The 25,421-nt window shown below is 40.6% G+C and overlaps 2 protein-coding genes across 2 annotated transcripts in view; one reads left to right on the top strand and one right to left on the bottom strand.

The window, feature by feature from the left end:
* LOC133617606 (uncharacterized) overlaps nucleotides 1-25,421 on the bottom strand; it is a 240,565-nt gene that overhangs the window by 11,086 nt on the left and 204,058 nt on the right. Inside the window, exons 4-6 of the mRNA XM_061977685.2 lie at nucleotides 6,768-6,865; nucleotides 6,624-6,682; nucleotides 4,513-4,543 (exon numbers count right to left, since the gene is read on the bottom strand). Of these exons, the coding sequence (XP_061833669.1) occupies nucleotides 4,513-4,543; nucleotides 6,624-6,682; nucleotides 6,768-6,865 (188 nt within the window). The remainder of the gene's footprint in view (nucleotides 1-4,512; nucleotides 4,544-6,623; nucleotides 6,683-6,767; nucleotides 6,866-25,421) is intronic.
* Nucleotides 10,866-17,156, top strand: LOC133617605 (neurogenic differentiation factor 4-like). Its single transcript, XM_061977684.2, has 2 exons — nucleotides 10,866-10,985; nucleotides 15,727-17,156. Exon 2 carries the CDS (start codon nucleotides 15,732-15,734, stop codon nucleotides 16,695-16,697), a length of 966 nt encoding a protein of 321 aa, XP_061833668.1. The 5' UTR covers nucleotides 10,866-10,985; nucleotides 15,727-15,731; the 3' UTR covers nucleotides 16,698-17,156.

Here is a 25,421-nt window from a genome sequence, read left to right as displayed (position 1 = left end):
AAAAAATTAAAAGCCATATTACATACAGATAGTGTGTCATGAGATATACATTGAATTAATATGACTTAAAGGAAACTAAATGAGCTCAAATATAGCTACAAACGAGGCATAAGTATGCAATATGTACATATAGCTAGCCTAAATAGCATGTTAGCATCGATTAGCTCGCAGTCATGCAGTGACCAAAATATGTCTGATTAGCACTCCACACAAGTCAATAACATCAACAAAACTCACCTTTGTGCATTCATGCACAACGTTAGAAGTTTGGTGGACAACATGAGACAGAAAAATAAGTGGCATAAAACACGTCCTAGAAAGTCGCAGAAAGATATACATGTAAACAAACTAAGGTGAGTTCAAGGACTGCCAAAATTAGTAGGACAAAACGGCGCTCGCCAAATACTGGAATCAGTTAAGCATGTTTAATATAAACAGTGTGCTTTATAACAATTAGGGAGGTTTGTGTCGTGTTTGTCCTCCTACAGAAACCATATTAAAACAAAAAATATATTTTTTTCCCCTCAACTTTTTCCATTTTTCATACATTTTTGAAAAAGCTCCAGAGAGCCACTAGGGCGGCGCTAAAGATATACCCCTGATATAGGTCATCAAATCTCAGCTACAAGCTGTAATATCTTACTGAGATCATTTAGGACCAAAACCCTTAAAACGAGTAAAACACTAACATAAAATCTGCTTAGTGAGAAGAATTATCTTATCAGACAGAAAATAAGCAAATATCACCCTTATTTGACATATTTCATCTTACTTAGATTTCAGTTTTTGCAGTGCAGTTGAATCACTGCTCTGTATGAAATATAAAAGACACTGTGTGTGCAGAAGGAAATTCGGCACAGACTGCTGGATATGTGTCACCACTGCATGCACTTAATTGTCTGTTGTGGAGGAAATTAAATGAATTCTCATGCAATCACACACACACACACACACACACATACACACACCCCACATTTACACGCACACACACGCACATTTCCACCCCTCATGCTGTGGAGTTGACTTCTCTCACTGGACTCGTGGTAAGACAGATGGACTAAAGCCTCGCATTGAAGCACTAGGGATTCACGGGAGATCGTGTGCGTGTGTGGGTGTGTTTCCGTGTGTGTGTGTGTGTGTGTGTGTGTGTGTTCATGTGCGTGTTTACTGAAGTGAAATTTGATGTGTCCTTCTTTCAGAACAAAATATGTAATATCTGTGCTCCATCCCACAAACATGGGAGGAAGTCCTCTGAGCAAAGCGAGAGGCCAGCTGAGAATGGATGAGCATCTGAGTCTCAAAGTGATCAAATATGAAATATTAAATATAAGTTTGGAGGACGTAGTAATGTGCTGCCTCGGTTGAAGCACACTCGTCGGACACTTCTTTAAGTACGCCTACATCTTCTGCATTCATTCATTTTCTGTAGCAAGTGTCCTTATTACTTGGAGCACGGTGGAAGAGGGGTTAGTGCATGTGCCTCACAATAAGAAGGTCCTGGGTTCCATCCCGGGGCTCGGGGTCTTTCTGTGTGGAGTTTGCGTGTTTTCCCCGTGACTGCGTGGGTTCCCTCCGGGTACTCCGGCTTCCTCCCACCTCTAAAGACATGCACATGGGGATCAGTTGATTGGCAACACTAAATGGTCCCTAGTGTGTGAATGTTGTCTGTCTATCTGTGTTGGCCCTGTGACGAGGTGGCGACTTGGCCAGGGTGTACCCTGCGACCCCGAGAGGGACAAGCTGTAGGAAATGGATGGATGGGGGGTGTCCTCATTAGAGGGGTGAGCGCACCCGTTGAGGAAAAAAAAGAGGAACATTGAGAGAAAAAGAGGAAAACATTGAGGAAAAAAGATGAAAATTAAGGAAAAACTATGAAAATTGAGAAGAAAAAAAAGACAAAAATTGAAGAAAAAAAGGAGGAAAAATTGAGAAAAAGTGGAAAATTGAGAAAAAAGATGAAAATTGAGAAAATCGAACAAAAGAAACAACATTGAGAAAAAAGAAGAAAAATCGAACAAAGAGGAAAACTGGAAAAAAGGAGGAAAAGTGAAGAAAAAAGAGGAAAATTGAGAAAAAAGAGGAAAATTGAGAAAAAGAGAAAAATTGAGAAAATCGAAAAAAAGAAACAAAATTGAGAAAAAAAGAAGAAAATTAAAAAAAAAGGAAAACATTTTTTTAAAAGGAGGAAAAGTGAGGAAAAAAGAGGAAAATTAAGAACACTAAGAAACAAGAGAGGACAATTGAGAAAAAAGAGGAAAACATTGAGGAAAAAGATGAAAATTAAGGAAAAATTATGAAAATTGAGAAGAAGAAAAAGACAAAAATTTAAGAAAAAAGGAGGAAAAATTGAGAAAAAGTGGAAAATTTAGAAAGGAGATGAAAATTGAGAAAATCGAACAAAAGAAACAACATTGAGAAAAAAGAAGAAAAATCGAACAAAGAGGAAAACTGGAAAAAAGGAGGAAAAGTGAAGAAAAAAGAGGAAAATTGAGAAAAAAGAGGAAAATTGAGAAAAAGAGAAAAATTGAGAAAATCGAAAAAAGAAACAAAATTGAGAAAAAAAGAAGAAAATTAAAAAAAAAGGAAAACATTTTTTTAAAAGGAGGAAAAGTGAGGAAAAAAGAGGAAAATTAAGAACACTAAGAAACAAGAGAGGACAATTGAGAAAAAAGAGGAAAACATTGAGGAAAAAGATGAAAATTAAGGAAAAATTATGAAAATTGAGAAGAAGAAAAAGACAAAAATTTAAGAAAAAAGGAGGAAAAATTGAGAAAAAGTGGAAAATTTAGAAAGGAGATGAAAATTTAGAAAATCGAAAAAAAGAAACAATATTGAGAAAAAAGAGGAAAAATCGAACAAAGAGGAAAATTGGGGGGGGGAAGGAGAAAAAGTGAAGAAAAAAAGAGGAAAATTGAGAAAAAAAGAGGAAAATTGAGAAAAAGAGAAAAATTGAGGAAATCAAAAAAAAGAAACAAAATTGAGAAAAAAAGAGGAAAAAAAAAAAAAGAGGATTTTTATTTTAAAAGGAGGAAAAGTGAGGAAAAAAAGAGGAAAATTAAGAACACTGAGAAACAAGAGAGGACAATTGAGAATAAAGAGGAACATTTAGAAAAAAGAGGAAATCTAAAAAAAACATTTTGAAAAGAAGAGGAACATTGAGAAGTAAAAGAGAACAATTGAGGGAGAAAAAAGAGGAAATTGAAGAAAAAATGGGAAACTTGAGAGCGAAAAATAAGAAAAATTAAAAAAAAGAGGAAAATTGAGATGAAAAAGAAGACAATTGAGAAAAAACAGGAAAATAAAGAAAAGACAAAAATTTTGAAAAAAAAGAGGAACATTTACATAAAATAGAGGAAAATTGAGAAAAAGAGGAAAATTGAGAAGAAATAATAGGAAAATTGAGAAGAAAGAATAGGAACATTGATTTGTTAATAATATGGCATAAAACAGGGCAGCACGGTGGAAGAGGGGTTAGTGCGTCTGCCTCACAATACGAAGGTCCTGAGTAGTCTTGGGGTCAATCCCAGGCTCGGGATCTTTCTGTGTGGAGTTTGCATGTTCTCCCCGTGGCTGCGTGGGTTCCCTCCGGGTACTCCGGCTTCCTCCCACCTCCAAAGACATGCACCTGGGGATAGGTTGATTGGCAACACTAAAATTGGCCCTAGTGTGTGAATGTTGTCTGTCTATCTGTGTTGGCCCTGCGATGAGGTGGCGACTTGTCCAGGATGTACCCCGCCTTCCGCCCGATTGTAGCTGAGATAGGCTCCAGCGCCCCCCGCGACCCCAAAGGGATTAAGCGGTAGAAAATGGATGGATGGATGGAAAAGAAGAGGAACATTGAGAAGTAAAAGAGAACAATCGAGGGGGGAAAAAAGAGGAAATTGAAGAAAAAATGGGAAACTTGAGAGCGAAAAATAAGAAAAATTAAAAAAAAGAGGAAAATTGAGATGAAAAAGAAGACAATTGAGAAAAAAAACAGGAAAATTAAGAAAAGACAAAAATTTAGAAAAAAAGAGGAACATTTACATAAAATAGAGGAAAATTGAGAAAAATAGGAAAATTGAGGAAAAAATAGGAACATTGATTTGTTAATAATATGGCATAAAACATTGTTTTTGTCGTGATCCGTTGCTCTGATCATGTTTTGTTTAGTTTAAGATTCCCTTAGTTCTGTTTCAGCACCCCTTGGTTTGTGTTTTCTTGGTTACCATGTGTGCTGATTGTATTCACCTGCCTGTGATTAGTGTTCGGGACGCTCACCTGCTCTCGGGCACTAATCAGAGAGCTACTTATTCTTGCTTTTTGCCACACTCAGTCTGGCTGTCTTGTGTGCTCCATCCACCAAGTTACGTGTGTATACCGTTTGATTCCTGAGCTAAACTTTGCCATTTGTTTGCTGGTTTTCCATGCTAAGCTTTCCCGTCAGCTTTTCCGTAGCTACCCGTGTTATCGGCATGCTTTTCTGTATTTATGGATATTGCCTGATTTATGAAAAATAAATCATTGCCCTACCTGTACACTGCCTCCGGAGTTCCGTCTGCATCTTGGGGAAACAAAGTTTATTTCAGTATCTTTGGAAAATGCAGTTTCAAGAACAAAGCTAGAAGCTATGCTAAGCTAACTAAACACACACACAATGAGCTCCAAGCTCGAGCGGTACGCAGCCTCGAGCTCTCGATATCATTCAAATTAACAACAAATTGTCACCAAATTTTACGGTGTTTGACTCGTTGGGCACACAGCTTCTTCCTTTCGTGCAACCGTCTCCAGGTTTCCAATAGCAGGCACTAGCCACGCCCAGACTGGGAGGGCACTTAATCTTACTGGTCAATACTGAGCCTAAAACACTAAAATGTGAAGTGAATTATATTTATATAGCGCTTTTAGATAGTGAAACCCAATATCTAAGTTAGATTTAAACCAGTGTGGGTGGCACTGGGAGCAGGTGGGTAAAGTGTCTTGCCCAAGGACACGACGGTAGTGATGGGATCGGCAGTTCTTTTGACTGTACTGAATCACTAGAATCAGTTCCTTAAATTGATTCGTTCAAAAAATTTGTTCACCGAATCACTTCTGCAGCAGCAGTTCTGTGGGCAGGTCGGCGAATCATGAGTCAGTCAATAACAGATTCCCCGGCGGCAGATCTCGGTGTGTGTCAGTTCGCGAACGACACAAGCCCTCAGCACCCAATGAACGACACTCACAGTGACTGAACGAGAGCCTCAATGTGACGTCCTCCTCCGCGACACAGTCAGTTCTCTGTGTCAGTAGGTTTGCCAGTCCTGTTGTTAAATATGTTTTATTGCACTGAAATGAAAATAAGAAATAAATAAAAGTGGGAAATAAAAAAAATAGTTATAGCCCACTAAAATGCTTGCAATCAACAGTTAAATAAATAGGCCTTGTTTGTTTAGTGCAAAAACAAATATTAAATTGAGAAACCCTTAACAAATGCCAACATAAAAACTAAATGTTCTGTAGCAAAGAAAATGTAAACTTAAATATGCAAACAAAAAGAAAATAAATACCTTCAAAATAAAACAAATAAATTAAGAGCCAGAAATGCCAACATAAAAACTAAATTTTCTGTAGCGTACGTTTAAAAATATAACAAAGAAAATATTAACTTAAATGTGCAAACAAAAAGAAAATAAATAGGCTACCTTAAATAAAACAAAACAAATATTAAACCAAGTGCCAGAAAAGCCAACATTAAAACTAAAATTTCTGTAGCTTACATTTAAAAATTTAAAAATGGAAAGATCAACTTAAATATGCAATAAAAAAGAAAATAAATAGCTTAAATAATATAAAAATCAAGATAAATAATAGCCTATGCATATGTACATACATTAGTTATTATTTTTATTTTAAATCTTCTCAAACAGCCTGCCCTACACTTTACCCCCCGCCCCTCCCCCTCGCGTCGCTGCTGCTCAGCCTTGCCCTGCACTGACTTTCTTTCTGTCTCCTCTACTCTCATAACTTTATGTGTTGAGATAATGTGTGTGTTTGTTTTCATGTGGCTTGAGTCAACATTAGCCGTTAGCTTGGAGAATGAATGGAGAACGGATGCCAATGGCATGAAACATATCCCCGCGACGGGAGGAGAATCACTCGCGGCATTGGGGCAAGCAGAGCAGAGAGCGAGAGCGTTGTCGTTCACTGCGTGATTCATGTCGTTAATCCGCGGTGAACGAATCGTTCGCTCAGTCCCTCCCCCCGCCCCCATGATGAGTAGCTGGCTGCGTCGTTCGCCGACGTCACAGAATGCGCCAGTTCCACTCATACCGGCATGGTCGCGGCGGAGCTCAACTGAACTGAGAAAGGAACGAATCAGTTCATGAAGTGATTCGGTTCAGTACGTTCACTCAAAAGATTCGTTCGTTCGAACGAATCGTTCGCGAACGACACAACATTACACGACGGTAGAGACTAGGAAGGCGGAAGCGGGGATCGAACCTGGAACCCTCAAGTTGCTGGCATGGCCACTCTGTCAACCGAGTTATACCGCCCCTATACTAAAATCACTTCTGGATTATTATATTACATGTTTTAAACTATTTTTTAGCAATATTCAAAAATGTGGACAAGTTAGTTTTGCCTATGATTTTTTTACAGACCTCTTTGGTGTGTGTGTAGAAAGCAGCGTCTTTCTTTGTTCCACCTGCTGAATGAAGGCCTGCAGGCATGCATGCACACATATGCATGAACTGATCCATGGCAACTGCTTTTTCGGCATTACACCAATCCACCGATTAGTAAACCTGCATGCGAAGCTCCAGGCCTCGCGCCGTCTGATAGATTTCTTCCTCCTCGCTTTCCCCAAACTGAGCCAGCTGGTCGGCTGCTTCAAGAAGCTTCTCTGCATGAAAACATACATCAATCACGTCACTCTCGATGGAAGCATTTGTAACAGCAATACACTGCAAAAAGTCAGTGTTCAAAAACAAGAAAAAAACAAACAAAAATGATGGGTATTTTATTTGAACTAAGCAAAATGATCTGCCAATAGAACAAGAAAATTTGGCTTGTCAAGACTTTCCAAAACAAGTAAAATTAAAGCTGCAAGCAGCATTGGTCGGGCCCGCGTATTTGGCAGGTGCTAGTCCTAACTGTCCCAATACTTTTGTCCAGTGATAGTCATAAGTGTCCCAATACTTTTGTCTACTTTTAGTCTGAAGTGTCCCAAGACTTTTGTCTAGTGTACCTACCTTGTCTGCATTGTGTGGGCACGTTGGTGCTTCCTGCTTTTAAGCAGCCATCTTAAAAAAACAGCAGCGCAGCAGCATCAGCGCAGCGGATCTTTGAAGGGTCATAAAATCAAAACCGGAGCAGTTAGAAAAAAAGCGCTTCTGTCATTGTAATCACAAGGGTTCAATCTCTCTCCTGTGTTAGTTTGAAGGCGAAACGACAAACGCGCTCAGAGGAGATCGTTTTTGAAGGAAGGTGACCGGTTTTTACAAAAAATTTGTTTTGAAGGGGGAATAGCAAACTTCCTGTTGATTTTTGCTGGGGGTTGTCAATTTATGAAATGTAGGTCTAAGTGAGACCTACATAGGTTTTTGTTTCATGTCTCTCCGACCTTCCCAGTGGGAGTTACAGGCAGTTTTGTCATTTTTTTCTTCCGAGGAGCAGTTTTTTTTGCGTTTTATTAAAAAATTGCAGTAGAGCGCAATTTTGAGATTTGGGGTTAGGTTTTTTTTTAGATCGCAATGTTTGCCAGTCCTGATGTGTGCGTTCAGTTTGGTGAGTTTTGAAGCATGTTAAGGGAGTCAAAATACAGCTCAAAGAGGCAAAAGTGACTGTTTTTAGTACTTTTTTGTCTTGAAGGGGGAATTGCCAACTTCCTGTTGATTTTAGCCCGAGGATGTACAATTATGAGAACTAGGTCTAAGTCAGACCTACATAGAGGATTTTGTTTCATGTTTTTCCAACCTTCCTAGTGGGAGTTACAGGCAGTCTAGTTTTTTTTTTCCTAGGGGGCGCTAGAGCGCAATTTTGAGTTTTGGGGTTTGGTTTTTTGATAAAAAGTTTTACCGTATATTACTGATGTGTGTGTAAAATTTGGTGAGTTTTGAAGAATAATAATAATAATGATAAAACCTTAGAAATTCAATAGGTCCTTATGGCCCATTGCATAAGGACTCCCTGTGGGAGTCCTTATGCAATGGGCCATGCGGGCCCTAATTAGCTAACCTCAATGAACCCCAAAATACCTTAAAATAAGCAGTGTTTCCCACCCATTCATTTATTTGTGGCGGCCCGCGGTGGCAGAGGGGTTAGTGCATCTGCCTCACAATACGAAGGTCCTGAGTAGTCTTGGGTTCAATCCCGGGCTCGGGATCTTTCTGTGTGGAGTTTGCATGTCCTCCCCGTGATTGCATGGGTTCCCTCCGGGTACTCCGGCTTCCTCCCACCTCCAAAGACATGCACCTGGGGATAAGTTGATTAGCAACACTAAATTGGCCCTAGTGTGTGGATGTGAGTGTGAATGTTGTCTATCTGTGTTGGCCCTGCGATGAGGTGGCGACTTGTCCAGGGTGTACCCCGCCTTCCGCCCGATTGTAGCTGAGATAGGCTCCAGCGCCCCCCGCGACCCCAAAGGGAATAAGCGGTAGAAAATGGATGGGCCCGCCATGAAATAATTACGTCCGCCACAAATGGATTTTTCGGCTTTTGACTCGCTCGACCGCTCTTAAAAGCAATGGGACTCTGTCTGTGAATGTACCTTGTAGTTACACCTCCGGTGCAGTAGGTGGCAGTAGCCTACTATGCATTGTAACTCCGCCAATAGCACTTAATTCACCTGGTGGGCCAGAAGAAGAAGAAGAAGAAGACGACGACGACGACGAAGGATCACAATACGAGGGTAATATAGGTTATAGGTAGATAGGTTATAGCTGCATCGCTCGCGGCTCGTCATATATTTAACGTTAATCCGCGATTTCACCGAGCGTTTCACTGACGGTGAGCAGCCTGACGCTGCTTCATTAACACCGCCGCTGTTTGACTCGGGGGCCGGGGCAGACGCACGTAGTAACAGTCTCCTGTTTTCATACCGACGAGCTAACGTGTCCAGGTTATAACCCTGTTGTCAATAAACACAGGTGGACTGAAGCTAAATTGTCCACTGTCCACTGCAGCATGTGAATGCAATGAAAAGAATAAAATCTGAGCCAACCAGCTGTTAAAATGTTGTCCAGGTTAATGTTTTGGCCATTAAAGGCCCTTCATTTCAAGATTTCAACTGTGATCGGGCTTTAAACAGGTGGCTGACCTGTTCAGATGAGGGTAACTGCTACTGGTCAAATAATGTGAAATAGCATTTAATTTTACATGTATGCAATGCCATTTAAATGTAATTATAGATAATAATAATAATAAATACTGTGTAGTGTTGTAAATAGTCAATGGGAAGGATTTTAGTAAGATATAAGCCATGAGCACTACACAGCCAGAAAAAAACCTAGGCAGGACAAGTAAAAATATTGGGGCAAGTAGATTTGAGAAGTCGGGCAAGTAGAAAAAAACCTTAACGTTGAACCCTGCATGTGTTGAGCTGCTGCCGCTTAAGGTTGGACAGCACTGTACATAGAGCGCTTCTGCTCGTTAGTAATAAATTCTAATGTTGGATGTTCACTCCTTCACACAGATGAGTATAGAGAAATATTTTTCAACGGCCGAAAAGGGTTGGACTTGGAGAGGAGGTAGGCCTACAGTCCGGACCACAGGTGCGACCTGTTCAGCAGCAGCAGGAGGAGGAGGAGGAGGTTGACTGACTGTGGCAGGACACCTCTGCCTCTGTTTCACTTCATGTTGCTGGTAAATAATATGGTTGTAGTAGTAGGCTAAAGTTAAATTATTTAGTATTCACTAATTAAAGGGGCAGAGCTTTAAGAGACATTTTAGCTTTTATATTTTATAAGATATATTTTTTGTAAGGACCACAATTAATAAACATATTTCAGTGAATCACTAATTGTTCAAATCTGTATATAAATATGTACATAAAATGTAATTATATTCAAACTCCGCGTTCTTCTTGGTCATCGCCGCTGCCGCCGCCACCCCCCGACCACACCACCACAAATAGATGCCTGTCCTGTGGGAAACACTGATATGTATATATATACAGTATATATGTATATATATGTCTATATGTGTGTATATATATACAGTATATATGTCTATATGTGTGTATATATATATATATATATATATATATATATATATATATATATATATATATATATATATATATAAAATATGTATTTACATATTTTCTAAAAGTTTGGACATCCTTGACCGAGATGGTTAAACTCTTTATTCGTGAGCTCCAAACTATATCCTTTTCTGAGCATTTATCTAAGAAAAAAAAATGAATCGAGATGACAACACTAGAAAATAGCGCATAGCGATTGAGTTTTATGACAAAAAAAAAACCAGTGATGACTTTCAAAAGTTATGTTAAGTTATTCCATTCAAGCTCTCCTGCTCCAACGTTTATTGTAAGTCACAGTGTTTTTTTTCTTTTCTTTTTTTTCTTTCGATACTAAAGGACGTAATATTGACCCGACGGGGTGAGTGAATGCGTGGCCCTCGCCTCCCGGGCGAGATGAACTTCTGTGCAACAGTGGCTGCAAGAGGGCATGCAGCAAACACCTGCTCACATGCAACTTCAAGCTGTCACATACAGTTAGGCTCAGGCGGCTGAGCGCGTCTCCCCGAACGTGCTGCAACAAAGGGGCTCCCCGCACACGCACAGGGTGGGTGGGGGGGGCCTCCAGCCACGGGCCGGCCACGCGCAACTTTGCCGGGCGGATGTAGGAGGAGCTTCTCAGAGGAGGTTAAAACCTGAGCCCCTGCAGGGTGACCCTCACTGAGGCTGTGCTGCAGCTCTGCACAAACACATCTGTGATTGATGGACACGCCAGCCAACCTGTGAGCTTTGGATGCAAGAAAAGTTACCTTCTCCAGCGCAGGTACGTCTTCAAGACATTGATGGACTTGACACGATTCGGACTTGTGATTTACTACTTTAGAGCATCCTGGGTGAGGAAAGCAAAGTAGCATTCCGTGCGTTGCATGGTGGGGCCCCTCAGTACATCCCTGACTTGCTATGCCCCTACTCTTCAGGGCCCACCCAGGTCAGGGTCTTCTAAAGATCCCGAAAATTCATTTTTAATACCCGTGGAGACCTGGCATTCCAGACTATAGCTCCCAGACTCTGGAGCAATTTGCACCAGTCCCACCGGGATCTTGACTGTGTTAAAACCTTTAAGAAACATTTGAAAACATCTCTTTTTAGTAAAGCTTTTAGTTAATGCACTTTTTAACTATCATTTTTAATCCACTTTGTATCCTTTTTATGACGTTGCCCCTGTTTTATTCAATTGAATGGTTGTTTTACTTCACCTACACTGCAAAAAGTGAAATAAGAATAATACAGAATAAAGAAAGAAATAATGCACACTCATATTAATAATAATAATAATACATTTTATTTAGTATAGCGCTTTTCAGAGCACTCAAAGACGCTTTACAGGATAAAAAATTAAAATATGAAACAGTTTAAAGTAATAATATAAAATACAGGAAATATAAAAGCAGTACATTGTAAAATACATAATAATGCACTGCAAAAAGTGAAATCTAAGTAAGATGAAATATGTCAAATAAGGGTGATATTTGCTTATTTTCTGTCTGATAAGATAATTCTTCTCACTAAGCAGATTTTATGTTAGAGTGTTTTACTTATTTTAAGTGTTTTGGTCCTAAATGATCTCAGTAAGATATTACAGCTTGTTGCTGAGATTTGATGACCTATATTGAGTAAAACATGCTTGAAACTAGAATATCAAGTGTTGCAAAGCTGTGTCATCAACACTCACAAGTATAAAACTACTTTTTTAAAGTAATCATTTCTTACTTCAAGCATGAAAAAAAAAAAGATGATGTATGCATATCATTATGTCAAGATAATGGCACGAACATTTACTTAATTTAAGAATATTTTTCAACATATTGAGCAAAAGGGTCTCTTTTTTTTCTACCAAGAAAAGTGCACTTGTTATTAGTGAGAATATACTTATTTTAAGGTATTTTTGGGTTCATTGAGGTTAGCTAATTTTACTTGTTTTTGAAAGTCTTGACAAGCCGAATTTTCTTGTTCTATTGGCAGATAATTTTGCTTAGTTCAAATAAAATACCCCTCATTTTTGTTTTGTTTTTTCTTGTTTTTGAACACTGACTTTTTGCAGCGCTTTGTGATTTTTTTTCCCGTGAAAAGCGCTTTATAAATAAAATGTACTTACTTACTTAAATTTGTGTCAAGGAAAAGAGCTCGCTGTGCTCTAACTGCAAAAAGCAGACAAAAATATTCCTGCCCTTGTTTGGATGCCTTTTAATTCCTCCCGAGTTCTCCGTGTCTGATCTGGGGTCGCCGGGGTTTCATTTAATCCCGTGGTCGCGGCTTCATCCGCCGAGTAAATCCTGCGATGGCCCAGATTGAAGGCGCAACCTGTCAGTGACTTTATCTTCTGCGGGGGCTTTAGCAGTTCAGACGTTGACCAGGATTACAAGCAAGGGAGGAAGAGCGGGAGACCAGGGCCAGCGAGGCCTACAGGGTCCTCTCTTTCTCAGGTCAGGAGAACTGTCCAGTGCTGAAAGCCTAAAAAAACACTTACGTTAAATAGTTGTTTTTTTATACCACATATTAATGCCTTTTTCATAGGGGGGCGAACAAAAAAAAATCGATTCACATTCAAAAAGCAATCCTTATTCATCCCGATTCTAAATTAATTCATTAATTTCTAACCTTGATTTTGAAAAAATCTAAAAAAAAAAAAAAAAAAATTATTTATATATATATATATATATATATATATATATATATGTATAAAAAATTTAATTTTTTTTTTTTTTTTTAGATCATCTCCACACAACCACAAACAGGTTTTTTAACCCTTAACCCGTTTAACAAAAGTTTCATCATAAATATTACACCCAATAAGTCCTCGCAAGAATCGTGAATTAAGAATCGAATTTTGAATCGAATGGGAATCCCAGGAATCGGAATCGAATTGAACTATAAGTTGTTCACATCATTATTTGGGGGGCACAAAAAAATAGATTGACATCCTTATCGCAAATTTTATTCATCTGGATTCTAAACTCATTCATAATTTTCTAAAATCGATTAAAATGGGTTTAGATTTAGATTCAGAATCGATTCTCAATTCAAACTGATTCTTGGAATGAATTATTTGGTATAATAATTATATTGAAACTTCCAAAACAAGTTAGAGGTTAGAAACAGAAAACAGTATCTTAAAAAATTTATACTTATGAAATAAAAAAATTAAATAAATGAATGAATGAATACCCAATAAATAAAAACTATATATATAGTATATATATATATGTATGTATATACAGTATATGTGTATATATATATATATATATATATATATATATATATATGCATACATGCATACCTTTTTAACTATAATTTAATTAACCCACTACCACTTAGCTTTACTCTGTGTGGGGGAGGTGAAACACCCCCACATTGTCCGGCGTCCCCACTCCTGCATTCTTTGGCTTGGCAAGCCGATCGACCTGACTGGGATTGAACCCAGGACACTTAGATTGGGAGATAGCTGTTTAACCATTCAGCTATTCTTGGTCTTCTTGAGGCAAGATTTCGGGCCCCAATGACATATTTATTTGAGAAGCTGTCTCAGAAAATTATGATATAAAACAGCAACTCTTCTAGTTGGAGCTTTCCTAGTCACTGCTCGACCATGACTTGGATTTGAAACCAATCCCTTTTGAGTGAGAGCTAGCTGCCTTAACCACTCAGCTATCATTGGTCTGCTGGAGCTAAGATTTCAGGCCCCAATGACATATTTAATTGAGAAACTGTCTCAGTAAACTATGATACAAAAAAGTAACTCCTCCAGCCGGAGTTTACCCAGTCACTGCTCGGCCATGACTTGGATTTGAAACCAATCCCCTTTGAGTGAGAGCTAGCTGCTTTAACCACTCAGCTACCCTTGGTTGGCTGAATAACAGATTTTCGTGCCCCAATGACATATTTAAATGAGAACCTGTCTCAGTTAACTACAAATGGACGTGTAAAAAAACACTGACTCTTTTGGCTGGAGCCTTGTAACCTGACCGGGATTCGTACCCAGTACTCCTTGGTTCACAATTACCAGTGTTAAACACTCAGCTACATATATATACTGTACATACTGTATATGTATATATACATATACAATAATTAACATTTATACCGTATATCTAAGGGCTGTCAAGTGATTCATTTGTTTTAATCAGATTAATCACATTTTTCTAGCATTTTTTAAAATTTATTATTTATATATATATATATATATATATATATATATATATATATATATTAGGGGTGTGGGAAAAAATCGATTCGAATACGAATCGCGATTCTCATTTTTAAACAATCTATTTTTTTTTAATGTATTTATTTATTTATTTATTTTTTATTTTTTTTAAATTAATCAATCCAACAAAACAATACACAGCAATACCATAACAATGCAACCCAATTCCAAAACTGCAATAAACAGAGCAATTGAGAGGAGACACAAACACGACACAGAACAAACCAAAAGTAGTGAAACAAAAATGAATATTATCAACAACAGTATCAATATTAGTTACAATTTCAACATAGCAGTGATTAAAAATCCCTCATTGACATTATCATTAGACATTTATAAAAAAAAAAGAACAATAGTGGCTTACACTTGCATCGCATCTCATAAGCTTGACAACACACTGTGTCCAATATTTTCACAAAGATAAAATAAGTCATATTTTTGGTTCATTTAATAGTTAAAACAAATTTACATTATTGCAATCAGTTGATAAAACATTGTCCTTTACAATTATAAAAGCTTTTTACTCTGCTTGCATGTCAGCAGACTGGGGTAGATCCTGCTGAAATCCTATGTATTGAATGAATAGAGAATCCTTTTGAATCGGGGAAAAAAATCGTTTTTGAATCGAGAATCGCGTTGAATTGGAAAAAAAAAAAAAAAATCAATTTTGAATCAAATCGTGACCCCAAGAATCGATATTGAATCGAATCGTGGGACACCCAAAGATTCACAGCCCTAATATATATATATATATATATATTTAATTTATTCATTTTTTTAAATTTATTTTATTTATTAAAAAAAAAGAAGAAAAAAAAATATGTATATATATATATATATATATATATATATATATATATATATATATATATATATATATATATATATATATATATATCCATCCATTTTCTACCGCTTATTCCCTTTGGGGTCGCGGGGGGCGCTGGAGCCTATCGCAGCTACAATCGGGCGGAAGGCGGGGTACACCCTGGACAAGTCGCCACCTCATCTATATATATAATTTTTTTTTTTTTTTTTAATTATTATTATATATTTTTTATTTTATAAGTATACATTTTTAAAGATACAGTTTTCTGTTTCTAACCTGTAACCTGTTTTGGAAGTTTCAATATAATTATTATACCAAATACTTCATTCCAAGAATCAGTTTGAATTGAGAATCGATTCTGAATCGAAATCTAAACCCAAGGAATCGGAATTGGATCTAAAGATTCACTCGCGAGCAGAGTTTTTGGAACCCGATCCCATCTGACATTGGATGACTCTTTGGTGTTTGCAGCGACCATGATGATCAAACCATTTGGGAGGCAAGGAGAGGGAGAAGAGGACATCAGCCCCGTGGCGTGGATGGACGGAGACATGAGCTCGCCGGATGGAGACACACCTTTGACCTCACACCGCTACAGGGCCAACCAGCCGCCCAGGGAGGAGGGCAGTGAGGAAGCCGAGGAAGACGAGGAGGAGGAAGAAGAAGAAGGAGACCAGGAGGAAGAAAACCAGGCCAAACAATGCGGCCCCAAGAGGAAGCGGGTGACTAAACCCCGGCAGGAGCGCTTCCGAGCCCGCCGCATCAAGGCCAACGCCAGGGAGCGCTCGCGCATGCACGGCCTGAACGACGCTCTGGAGAACCTGCGCGGCATCATGCCTTGCCACTCCAAAACACAAAAACTCTCCAAAATCGAGACCCTGCGGCTGGCCCGGAACTACATCTGCGCTCTCTCCGCCGCCCTGGACGGGGGTCTGTCCATGGAGAGCCGGGCTTTCATGGAGACCCTGTGCAAGGGCCTCTCGCAGCCCACCACCAACCTGGTGGCGGGCTGCCTCCAACTGGGCCCGGCCACACCTGCCGGCGGGAGGCCGGACGACAGAGTCAGGCCGCCCCCGGCTCCCCTCGCCAACTACTCGTCCCCGGGCCTGCCGAGCCCCCCCTACGGCAGCTTTGACTCCGCCCACCTGCTCCACCTGAGGGCCGTGAAAGGAGCGGGTTACGAGAGCCACTCGCCAAATGAGTATACTACGGGCGGCGTGGGCACACCCCCCTACGAGGGGCCCCCGACCCCACCTTTGAGCATCAGCAGCAACCTGGTCAGCAAACAGGAGCCGTCGCCTCACTACTTACCGCCGTCCCACTACTCCCCGTCCCCCGTGGACCACAACCTGTACCAGTCTCAGACCTCCTATGGCGTACAGGCCTCGTATGACTCCTACCACATGACCCCCCGACAGATAACCCCCGTCTACAGAGACTAAGAGACTCTTCCTGTGGTGCACACTTAGAACATACCTGATACTTCCTCCTCGTCAAAATGACCACGTGGGAATTCTACGCTCCACAAAGTCCTGATCATAAACAAGCACTTCTGGGAACATATCTTTTATTTATTGTCTAATTTAATACACCATTCTGTACCGCATTTTTCGGAGTATAAGTCGCACCAGCCGAAAATGCATAATAAAGAAGGGAAAAACATATATAAGTCGCATTTTTTGGGAAAATGTATTTGATAAAAGCCAACAGCAAGAATAGACATTAGAAAGGCAATTTAAAATAAATAAAGAATAGTGAACAACAGGCTGAATAAGTGTACGTTATATGAGGCATAAATAACCAACTGGTATGTTAACGTAACATATTATGGTAAGAGTCATTCAAATAACTATAACATATAGACATACTTGCCAACCTTGAGACCTCCGATTTCGGGAGGTGGGGGGCGTGGTCGGGGGTGGCGCGGGGGGGCGTGGTTAAGATATATATATATATATATATATATATATATATATATATATAAGAAATATTTGACTTTCAGTGAATTCTAGCTATATATATATATATATATATTTTATTACATGTATATATATATATATATATATATATATACTTGAATTTCAGTGTTCATTTATTTACACATATACACACACATAACACTTATCTACTCATTGTTGAGTTAAGGGTTGAATTGGCCATCCGTGTTCTATTCTCTGTCACTATTTCAGAACACACACATTATACAAATATACATTATAAAATCAATAAGAAAACGGGAGCTCTAATTTGGGAGTCTGAATTAGGATCAGAAGTTCCTATATAAACATTGCGCACTCACGTCGCCATTTTGTATTGATTACTGCAGCTGTGCACTGGATTCATTCACAAATACAAACTACAACTCACAAACACTTTAGAGTTAGGCTCCACCATCAGAATGTGTACTTAAACTTATAAAGATCACATGGTTATTATTCAGTGAGTTGATTCACCAAAACTAACCTGTTATACAGGAGGAAAAAGCACACAGGACATTTCAATTGTTCACAGACTGGTCGCGCTCATCAGAATGACAAGACACTTCCGGTCTGCAGGTGATAGCATTCAATTGGGAAGAAACTCCCTACTGCCCCCTACTGACCAATGTGAATACTGATAAATGTGTAAGGACAGCTCCAAAAACGAATTCAAACCACAAAATAAAATAAATGAATCAACACAAAAATGTGACACATTATGGGTGGGTCACATATGCATGTACAGTAGATGGCAGTATTGTCCTGTTTAAAAGTGTCACAACATTGCTGTTTACGACAATGTTGTTAACAGGCTGTCAACACGTCACTCAAGTCCGCATGGAGCTGGAGGGGGCGTGGCCTCCAGCTTCGCCTGAATTTCGGGAGATTTTCGGGAGAAAATTTGTCCCGGGAGGTTTTCGGGAGAGGCGCTGAATTTCGGGAGTCTCCCGGAAAATCCGGGAGGGTTGGCAAGTATGCATATAGAACATGCTATACGTTTACCAAACAATCTGTCACTCCTAATCGCTAAATCCCATGAAATCTTATACGTCTAGTCTCTTACGTGAATGAGATCAATAATATTATAATGTGTTAATCATTTCACACATAAGTCGCTCCTGAGTATAAGTCGCACCCTCGGCCAAACTATGAAAAAAACTGCGATTTATAGTCCGAAAAATAGGGTACATGTGGCTCCGATGACGTACTGTATTTGTGTTATTCTTCTTTGTGTGGTACTTGTGCGTCTCTTTCTTTTGTTTCTAGTATATATTTTTTTCTTGTGTGTTTTATTGTATTTTCAAGTCTGGACGAATTGGCTTTCGGGGTTTGTTTTTTATACCAACAAAAAAAAAAAAATCCCCTCAGGTTAGCAATGGTTTGAAAACCTTTGATTTGATGTTTTGTCTTTGGATATTGCCATTAAAAAAAGGATCAACTGGTGAATAATCTTTTCTTCTTTTTCAAGCAGGCACATTTGAAACAAAAAATTCACTCCCTGCCAGTGTCCAACTTTGCGGCACTTGTTGTTTTTTTTTTTAACAGATCCTGTGGTTTATCCCAACTAATCCTGCAGCCTCAGTCTTTATATGACACAAGCGGTACACAATGTAGGGTTGAAAGATACACAATAATGAGATGATGGTACACAATGTAGGGTTGAAAGATACACACTACTGAGATGACAATACAGGATTGAAAGATACACAATAAGCAGATGACAATACACAATGTAGGGTTGAAAGATACGCAATAATGAGATGACAGTACACAATGTAGGAATGACAAATACACAATAATGAGATGACGTTACTCAATGTAGGATTGACAGATACACAATAATCAGATGACAGTACACAAAGTAGGAGGGAAACGATACACAAAAATGAGATGACAGTACACAATGTAGGATTGAAAGATACACAATAATGAGATGACAGTACACAATGTAGGATTGAAAGATACACAATAATGAGATGACAGTACACAATGTAGGGTTGAAAGATATACAAAAATTAAATGACAATACACAAATATAGGTTTGAAAGATGCACAATAAGGAGATGACAATACACAATGTAGGGTTGAAAGATACACAATAATGAGATGACAGTACACAATGTAGGATTGAAAGATACACAATAATGAGATGACGGTACACAATGTAGGGTTGAAAGATACACAATAAGGAGATGACAATACACAATGTAGGATTGAAAGATACACAATAATGAGATGACGGTACACAATGTAGTTTTTTTTTGTTTGTTTTTTTCTGTTTTTTTTTCCCAAGATGGCGGCGCGCACAGACGCAGCGGCTTACGGCTCTCCATTTCAGTGCTCTTTCTTCCTTCTTTTCTTCATGTTTTTTTTCCTTTTGTGCACCACCTGTACTGCAAACACCCGGTACACCCGCCAGTCACTCTTGGATATCGGTAACTCGCACCAGATATCTGTTTCGAGCGACTTTCACCACGAGCACAACATCCCAGATGACATAGCGAGAGCACAGGGCTCTCCGTGGTTTGTTGTCGGGTCTGGGAGACGGCGCAGACGGAGGAGGGAGAGGAAGCAGAAGCGTGGCCGCAGGTCCGGCGTCTTGCTCAGGCTTAGGAAACAACCCCACAAGCCACCTCTACCGAGCCTGTTCCTCTCTAATGCCAGATCCCTTGTACAGAAGATGGACGACCTGGAGTTACAACTTGCTGGAAACCGCTATGTTCGGGACTGTTGTGCTATGATTATCACCGAAACCTGGCTTCACCCGGAAATACCCGATGCTAGCATGCAGCTAGCCGGACGCATTCTGCTCCGCCGGGACAGAACTAAGGACTCCGGTAAGAGCAGAGGAGGGGGGCTCTGTATCTACGTGCATGAGAACTGGTGCAACAACGGGACAATCACTGAACAGCACTGTTGCCCGGACGTGGAGTACATGTCTGTTAGATGTCGGCCTTTTTTTCTCCCGAGAGAGCTGTCTGTTGTTATCATCACGGCTGTGTATATTCCACCGGACGCCAAAGTAAACACAGCGCTCTCTCTTCTGCTGAACACCGTCAACGAACAGCAGCGGGCCCACCCCGACGGTGTTCATATCATAGCAGGGGATTTTAATAAGGCCAATCTGAAGACTGTACTCCCTAAGTTCTACCAGCACGTGAAGTGTTCTACAAGGGGCAAGAACACCCTGGACCACGTGTATACCAACATAAAGCACGCGTACAGAGCTACACCCCTCCCCCAGCTTGGACAGTCAGACCATCTTTCCCTCCTGCTCTCTCCTACCTACACCCCCATCAGACGCCAGGCCAGGCCTATCACAAAGACTGTTATGACCTGGCCTGACGATGCACTCCCCAAACTTCAGGACTGCTTCCAACACACAGACTGGGACCTCTTCCAACAACAGGAGCTGAAGACAGCCACAGGAACGGTGCTGGACTACATAAAGTTCTGCATCGGGAATGTGACTGTGGAAAAAAACATCCGGGTTTACCCCAACAAGAAACCCTGGATGACCAGCCAGGTCCGCACACTCCTCAGGGCCCGCGACGCAGCCTTCAGGTCAGGGGACAGGGCACTGTACAGTGTTGCTAGAGCCGACCTGAAGAGAGGGATTAAAAAAGCAAAGGCGGACCACAGGAGGTGCATAGAGTCCCATCTGTCCAGCAAAAACTCACGGGAGGTGTGGCGGGGCATTCATGACATCACGAACTTCAGAGGCTGCAATATGACAACTGCGGATCAGAGTGCGACACTGGCAGAGGAGCTTAACTGTTTCTTTGCCCGTTTCGAAACCCCCCAGCGACACTCATCTGCTCCAGCCCTGCCCCCGCCCCCACCGGGCTCCGGCGCCACTCCACTCACTGTACAGGAGCACAGTGTCAGACGAGTGCTCCTGGCTGTGAACCCCAGGAAGGCTACCGGACCAGACGGAGTACCTGGAAAGGTGCTCAGGACGTGCGCCCACCAGCTCGCTGCCCCCCTCACCAGGATCTTCAACCTCTCCCTGGCTCAGGCAGTCATTCCATCCTGCCTGAAGTCATCTACAATAATCCCGGTGCCGAAGAAGTCTCCCATCACCAGCCTGAATGATTACCGACCAGTGGCCCTCACTCCGGTAATCATGAAGTGCTTCGAGCGACTTGTTCTCCAGCACATCAAGGACCATATCCCTCCAGACTTCGACCCCCACCAGTTCGCATACCGGGCGAACAGGTCCACAGAGGACGCCATCGCTGTTGCTCTCCACTCTGCTCTGAACCACCTGGAGCAGCAGCAGAGCTACGTCCGGATGCTCTCTGTGGACTATAGCTCTGCCTTCAATACAATAATCCCGGACAGACTCTGCAATAAACTGGACACTCTTGGCCTCCCCCCTCTCACAAACGCCTGGATAAGGGACTTCCTAACGGACCGACCCCAGAATGTGAGACTTGGCCCGCACCTCTCATCCTCCCGCACGCTGAGCATCGGCTCCCCACAGGGCTGTGTGCTGAGCCCCCTCCTCTACTGCCTTTACACCCATGACTGCAGTCCGGCCCACAGTGACAACCTTACCGTCAAGTTTGCCGACGATACCACAGTGGTCGGGCTCATCTCCAGGGGTGACGAGGCTGCCTACAGAGAGGAGGTCCTGAAGCTGACGGCCTGGTCTTCGGAGAACAACCTCGCTCTCAACACCAGCAAGACCAGAGAGATCATCGTCGACTTCAGGAGGAGCAGCACCGACCCTGCCCCCCTCTACATCAACGGCGAGCGTGTAGAGAGGGTCCACACCTTCAGGTACCTTGGAGTCCACATCTCTAATGACTTTTCCTGGACAGTCAACACCACATCAATCATCAAGAAGGCTCAGCAGTGGCTACACTTCCTTAGAGTCCTCGGGAAGTACAACCTGAAGCCTGACCTGCTGCTGACCTTCTACCGCTCGTCCATCGAGAGCCTGCTGACCTACTGTATTACGGTATGGTACGGCAGCTGCACTGCAGCAGACAGGGAGAGGCTGCAAAGAGTGGTCAAGACGGCTCATCGGCCGCCCTCTCCCCTCTCTGACGGACATCTACACCTCCCGCTGCCTCAACAGAGCCAGTGCCATCATCAAAGACAGCACCCACCCTGGCTCTGACCTGTTCCACCTGCTGCCCTCTGGGAAGCGCTACAGGTGCATTAAAACCAAAACAAACAGGCTAAAGAACAGCTTCTTCCCCAGGGCCATAACCATCCTGAACGGACTGCCCCATTGTCCCTCATAACTGCCTTCTCTTCGGTGCAATAACCCATTCCACCAACCACCCTGTTTTTGTTTTGTTTTTTCATGTATATATTCATTTCACACCATATTCATTGCACTTCTACATTTTTTAAATTTTTATATATTTGCACATTGTTTTTCTAGCATGCACACATCGCACTGTATGGAATGGCCTCAATCTCGTTACCTTGCGTAATGACAATAAAGCTGATTCTGATTCTGATTCTGATTCTGAAAGATATACAAAAATTAGATGACATTACACAAATATAGGATTGAAAGATGCACAATAAGGAGATGACAATACACAATGTAGGGTTGAAAGATACACAATAATGAGATGACAGTACACATTGTAGAATTGAAAGATACACAATAATGAGATGACGGTACACAATGTAGGGTTGAAAGATATACAAAAATTAGATGACAATACACAAATATAGGATTGAAAGATACACAATAATGAGATGACAATACACAATGTAGGATGGAAAGATACACAATAATGAGATGACAGTACACAATGTAGGATTGAAAGATACACAATAATGAGATGACGGTACACAATGTAGGGTTGAAAGATATACAAAAATTAGATAACAATACACAAATATAGGATTGAAAGATACACAATAAGGAGATGACAATACACAATGTAGGGTTGAAAGATACGAAATAATGAGATGCCAGTACACAATGTAGGATTGAAAGATACACAATAATGAGATGATATTACACAATGTAGGGTTGAAAGATACACCAAATGAGATGACAGTACACAATGTAGGTTTGAAAGATACACAAAATAAGATGACAGTACACAATGTAGGATGGAAAGATACACAAAAATGAGACAGACGACGGTACACAATGTAGGATGGAAAGATACACAATAACATTCATTGTTATTGTGTAGATTTGACAGATACCCTACACAAAGGGAATGGCAAGATACCCAAAATGAGATGACAATACACAATGTAGGTTTGAAAGATACACAAAATGAGATGACAGTATACAATGTAGGATTGACAAATACACAAAATGAGATGACAGTACACAATGTAGGTTTGAAAGATACACAATAATGAGATGACAGTACACAATGTAGGATTGAAAGACACACAAAAAGTGTGGTAAGCGCTTCAATTTCTTTGTGGTTGTGACCGCTTTACTCTTATATATACACACACACACACACACACACACACACACACACACACACACACACACACACACACACACACACAATACATACATATATATATATATATATATATATATATATATATAAATAATTGTATATGTATATATACCTATGATCCATCCATCTATCAGGTATTGATTCATATGTCATCCATTTATTCTATTTATCATTTATCTATCCATGCATCCATCTACATATCTACAGTCATCCATCCTCTAACTACCTATCCACCCATCCGTGGATAGGTAGTCCACGGATGAGACTACCTATAGAGAGCCCATTTGTCCATCATCCATTCCCCCATCCATCCATCAGCTACAGTAACTACCTATCCCATCCATCCATCATCTTCATCTAGCCATCATTTTGTCTATTCATCCATCTGTCATTCATCCATCTTTATACCATCTAATGATCATTATTTCTGTTCACCCATCAATCTTTCATCCATCCACCCACACATTCATCCATCCATCTATTTGTCTATGATCCTTCACCTATATCATCTATTTGTTCACCCATCTGTCTATCACCCATCCATATAACGTACATCTATCTTTCCACCTACCCATTTATCCATCCATCCATCCTTCAGCCCTGTCTATCTATCATCCATCCATCTATCTATCATGGATCATCTATCATCTATTTCTATTTCCCCCTTCCTACCAGAAGAACTGGTAGGAAGGGGGAATTGTCGGAGGCAGATATTTACATATATCCGAATTTAAATGTTACTTCTTTTGATTTCATTGTCATATTACAAAACAGCTAGTGTTTTTCTTCCAAACGTGGTCTTTTGGTTGTCTGCAAAACTGTGTGCTTAACCTTGAAGTGAGGAATGTTAGAGAGAGCGATAATAAGCATTTGTTTTGTCTAGAGAGAGATGACTGCCTGCGAAAGAGACGATCTTAGGGGCGCATTTGAATGTTCAATGCTGGACTGGTCTGAAAGTATATCTGCAAAGCTTTGCAAATATATTACAAAATACCTATTCTGTCTTTGGTGGTTTTTCAACTCAGCTTTAAGTGTAGTAAAGAGCTTGGGAGCGACTTGTGACTTGAATTCCCTGGGAGGAACAACTGGTCCAAAACGCAACAATTTGGGGGCCTCGTCCGGGCGACACGCTGAGAATTGGACACCTCTTACACTCTTCTGGACAGACTCACTAGTGGCCGAACATAAAACAAGGTAAGCAGAGCCTTTTTCTAAAATCTGCTTTAGGAGTCTGTCTTGAAGTATGTAAGTCAAACACAGAGTGGACATTTTGATGGATTGGTTGCATTTTGCCTTGTCCGCCATTGCATATGGTGGCCAACTCATGTCATTGCGTCTTAAATCTTTCACCTGTGACTAGACATCATCTTCATCTAGCCATCATTTTGTCTGTTCACCCATCAATCTTTCATCCATCCACCCACACATTCATCCATCCATCTATTTGTCTGTGATCCTTCACCTATATCATCTATTTGTTCACCCATCTGTCTATCATCCATCCATATAACGTACATCTATCTTTCCACCTACCCATTCATTCATCCATCCATCCTTCAGCCCTGTCTATCTATCATCCATCCATCCATCTATCTATCCATCCAACATTTCATCTATTCACACATCCATCCTATCATCTTCCACCTATCTAACCATCTCTCTATCTTGTAGTAAAAGTCCACTTGAGGTGATCCAGGCTCTGTGGAGGCCACCCACTGAGAGGTCA

The sequence above is a fragment of the Nerophis lumbriciformis genome, linkage group LG18, assembly GCF_033978685.3.
Source record: "Nerophis lumbriciformis linkage group LG18, RoL_Nlum_v2.1, whole genome shotgun sequence".
Classification (NCBI taxonomy): domain Eukaryota; kingdom Metazoa; phylum Chordata; class Actinopteri; order Syngnathiformes; family Syngnathidae; genus Nerophis; species Nerophis lumbriciformis.
This window is presented reverse-complemented; position numbering and strand designations above follow the sequence as displayed.

Bases quoted from the DNA above. Each gene is read 5' to 3' on its own strand.
- LOC133617605 (XM_061977684.2), top strand. From the start codon at position 15,732: ATGATGATCAAACCATTTGGGAGGCAAGGAGAGGGAGAAGAGGACATC.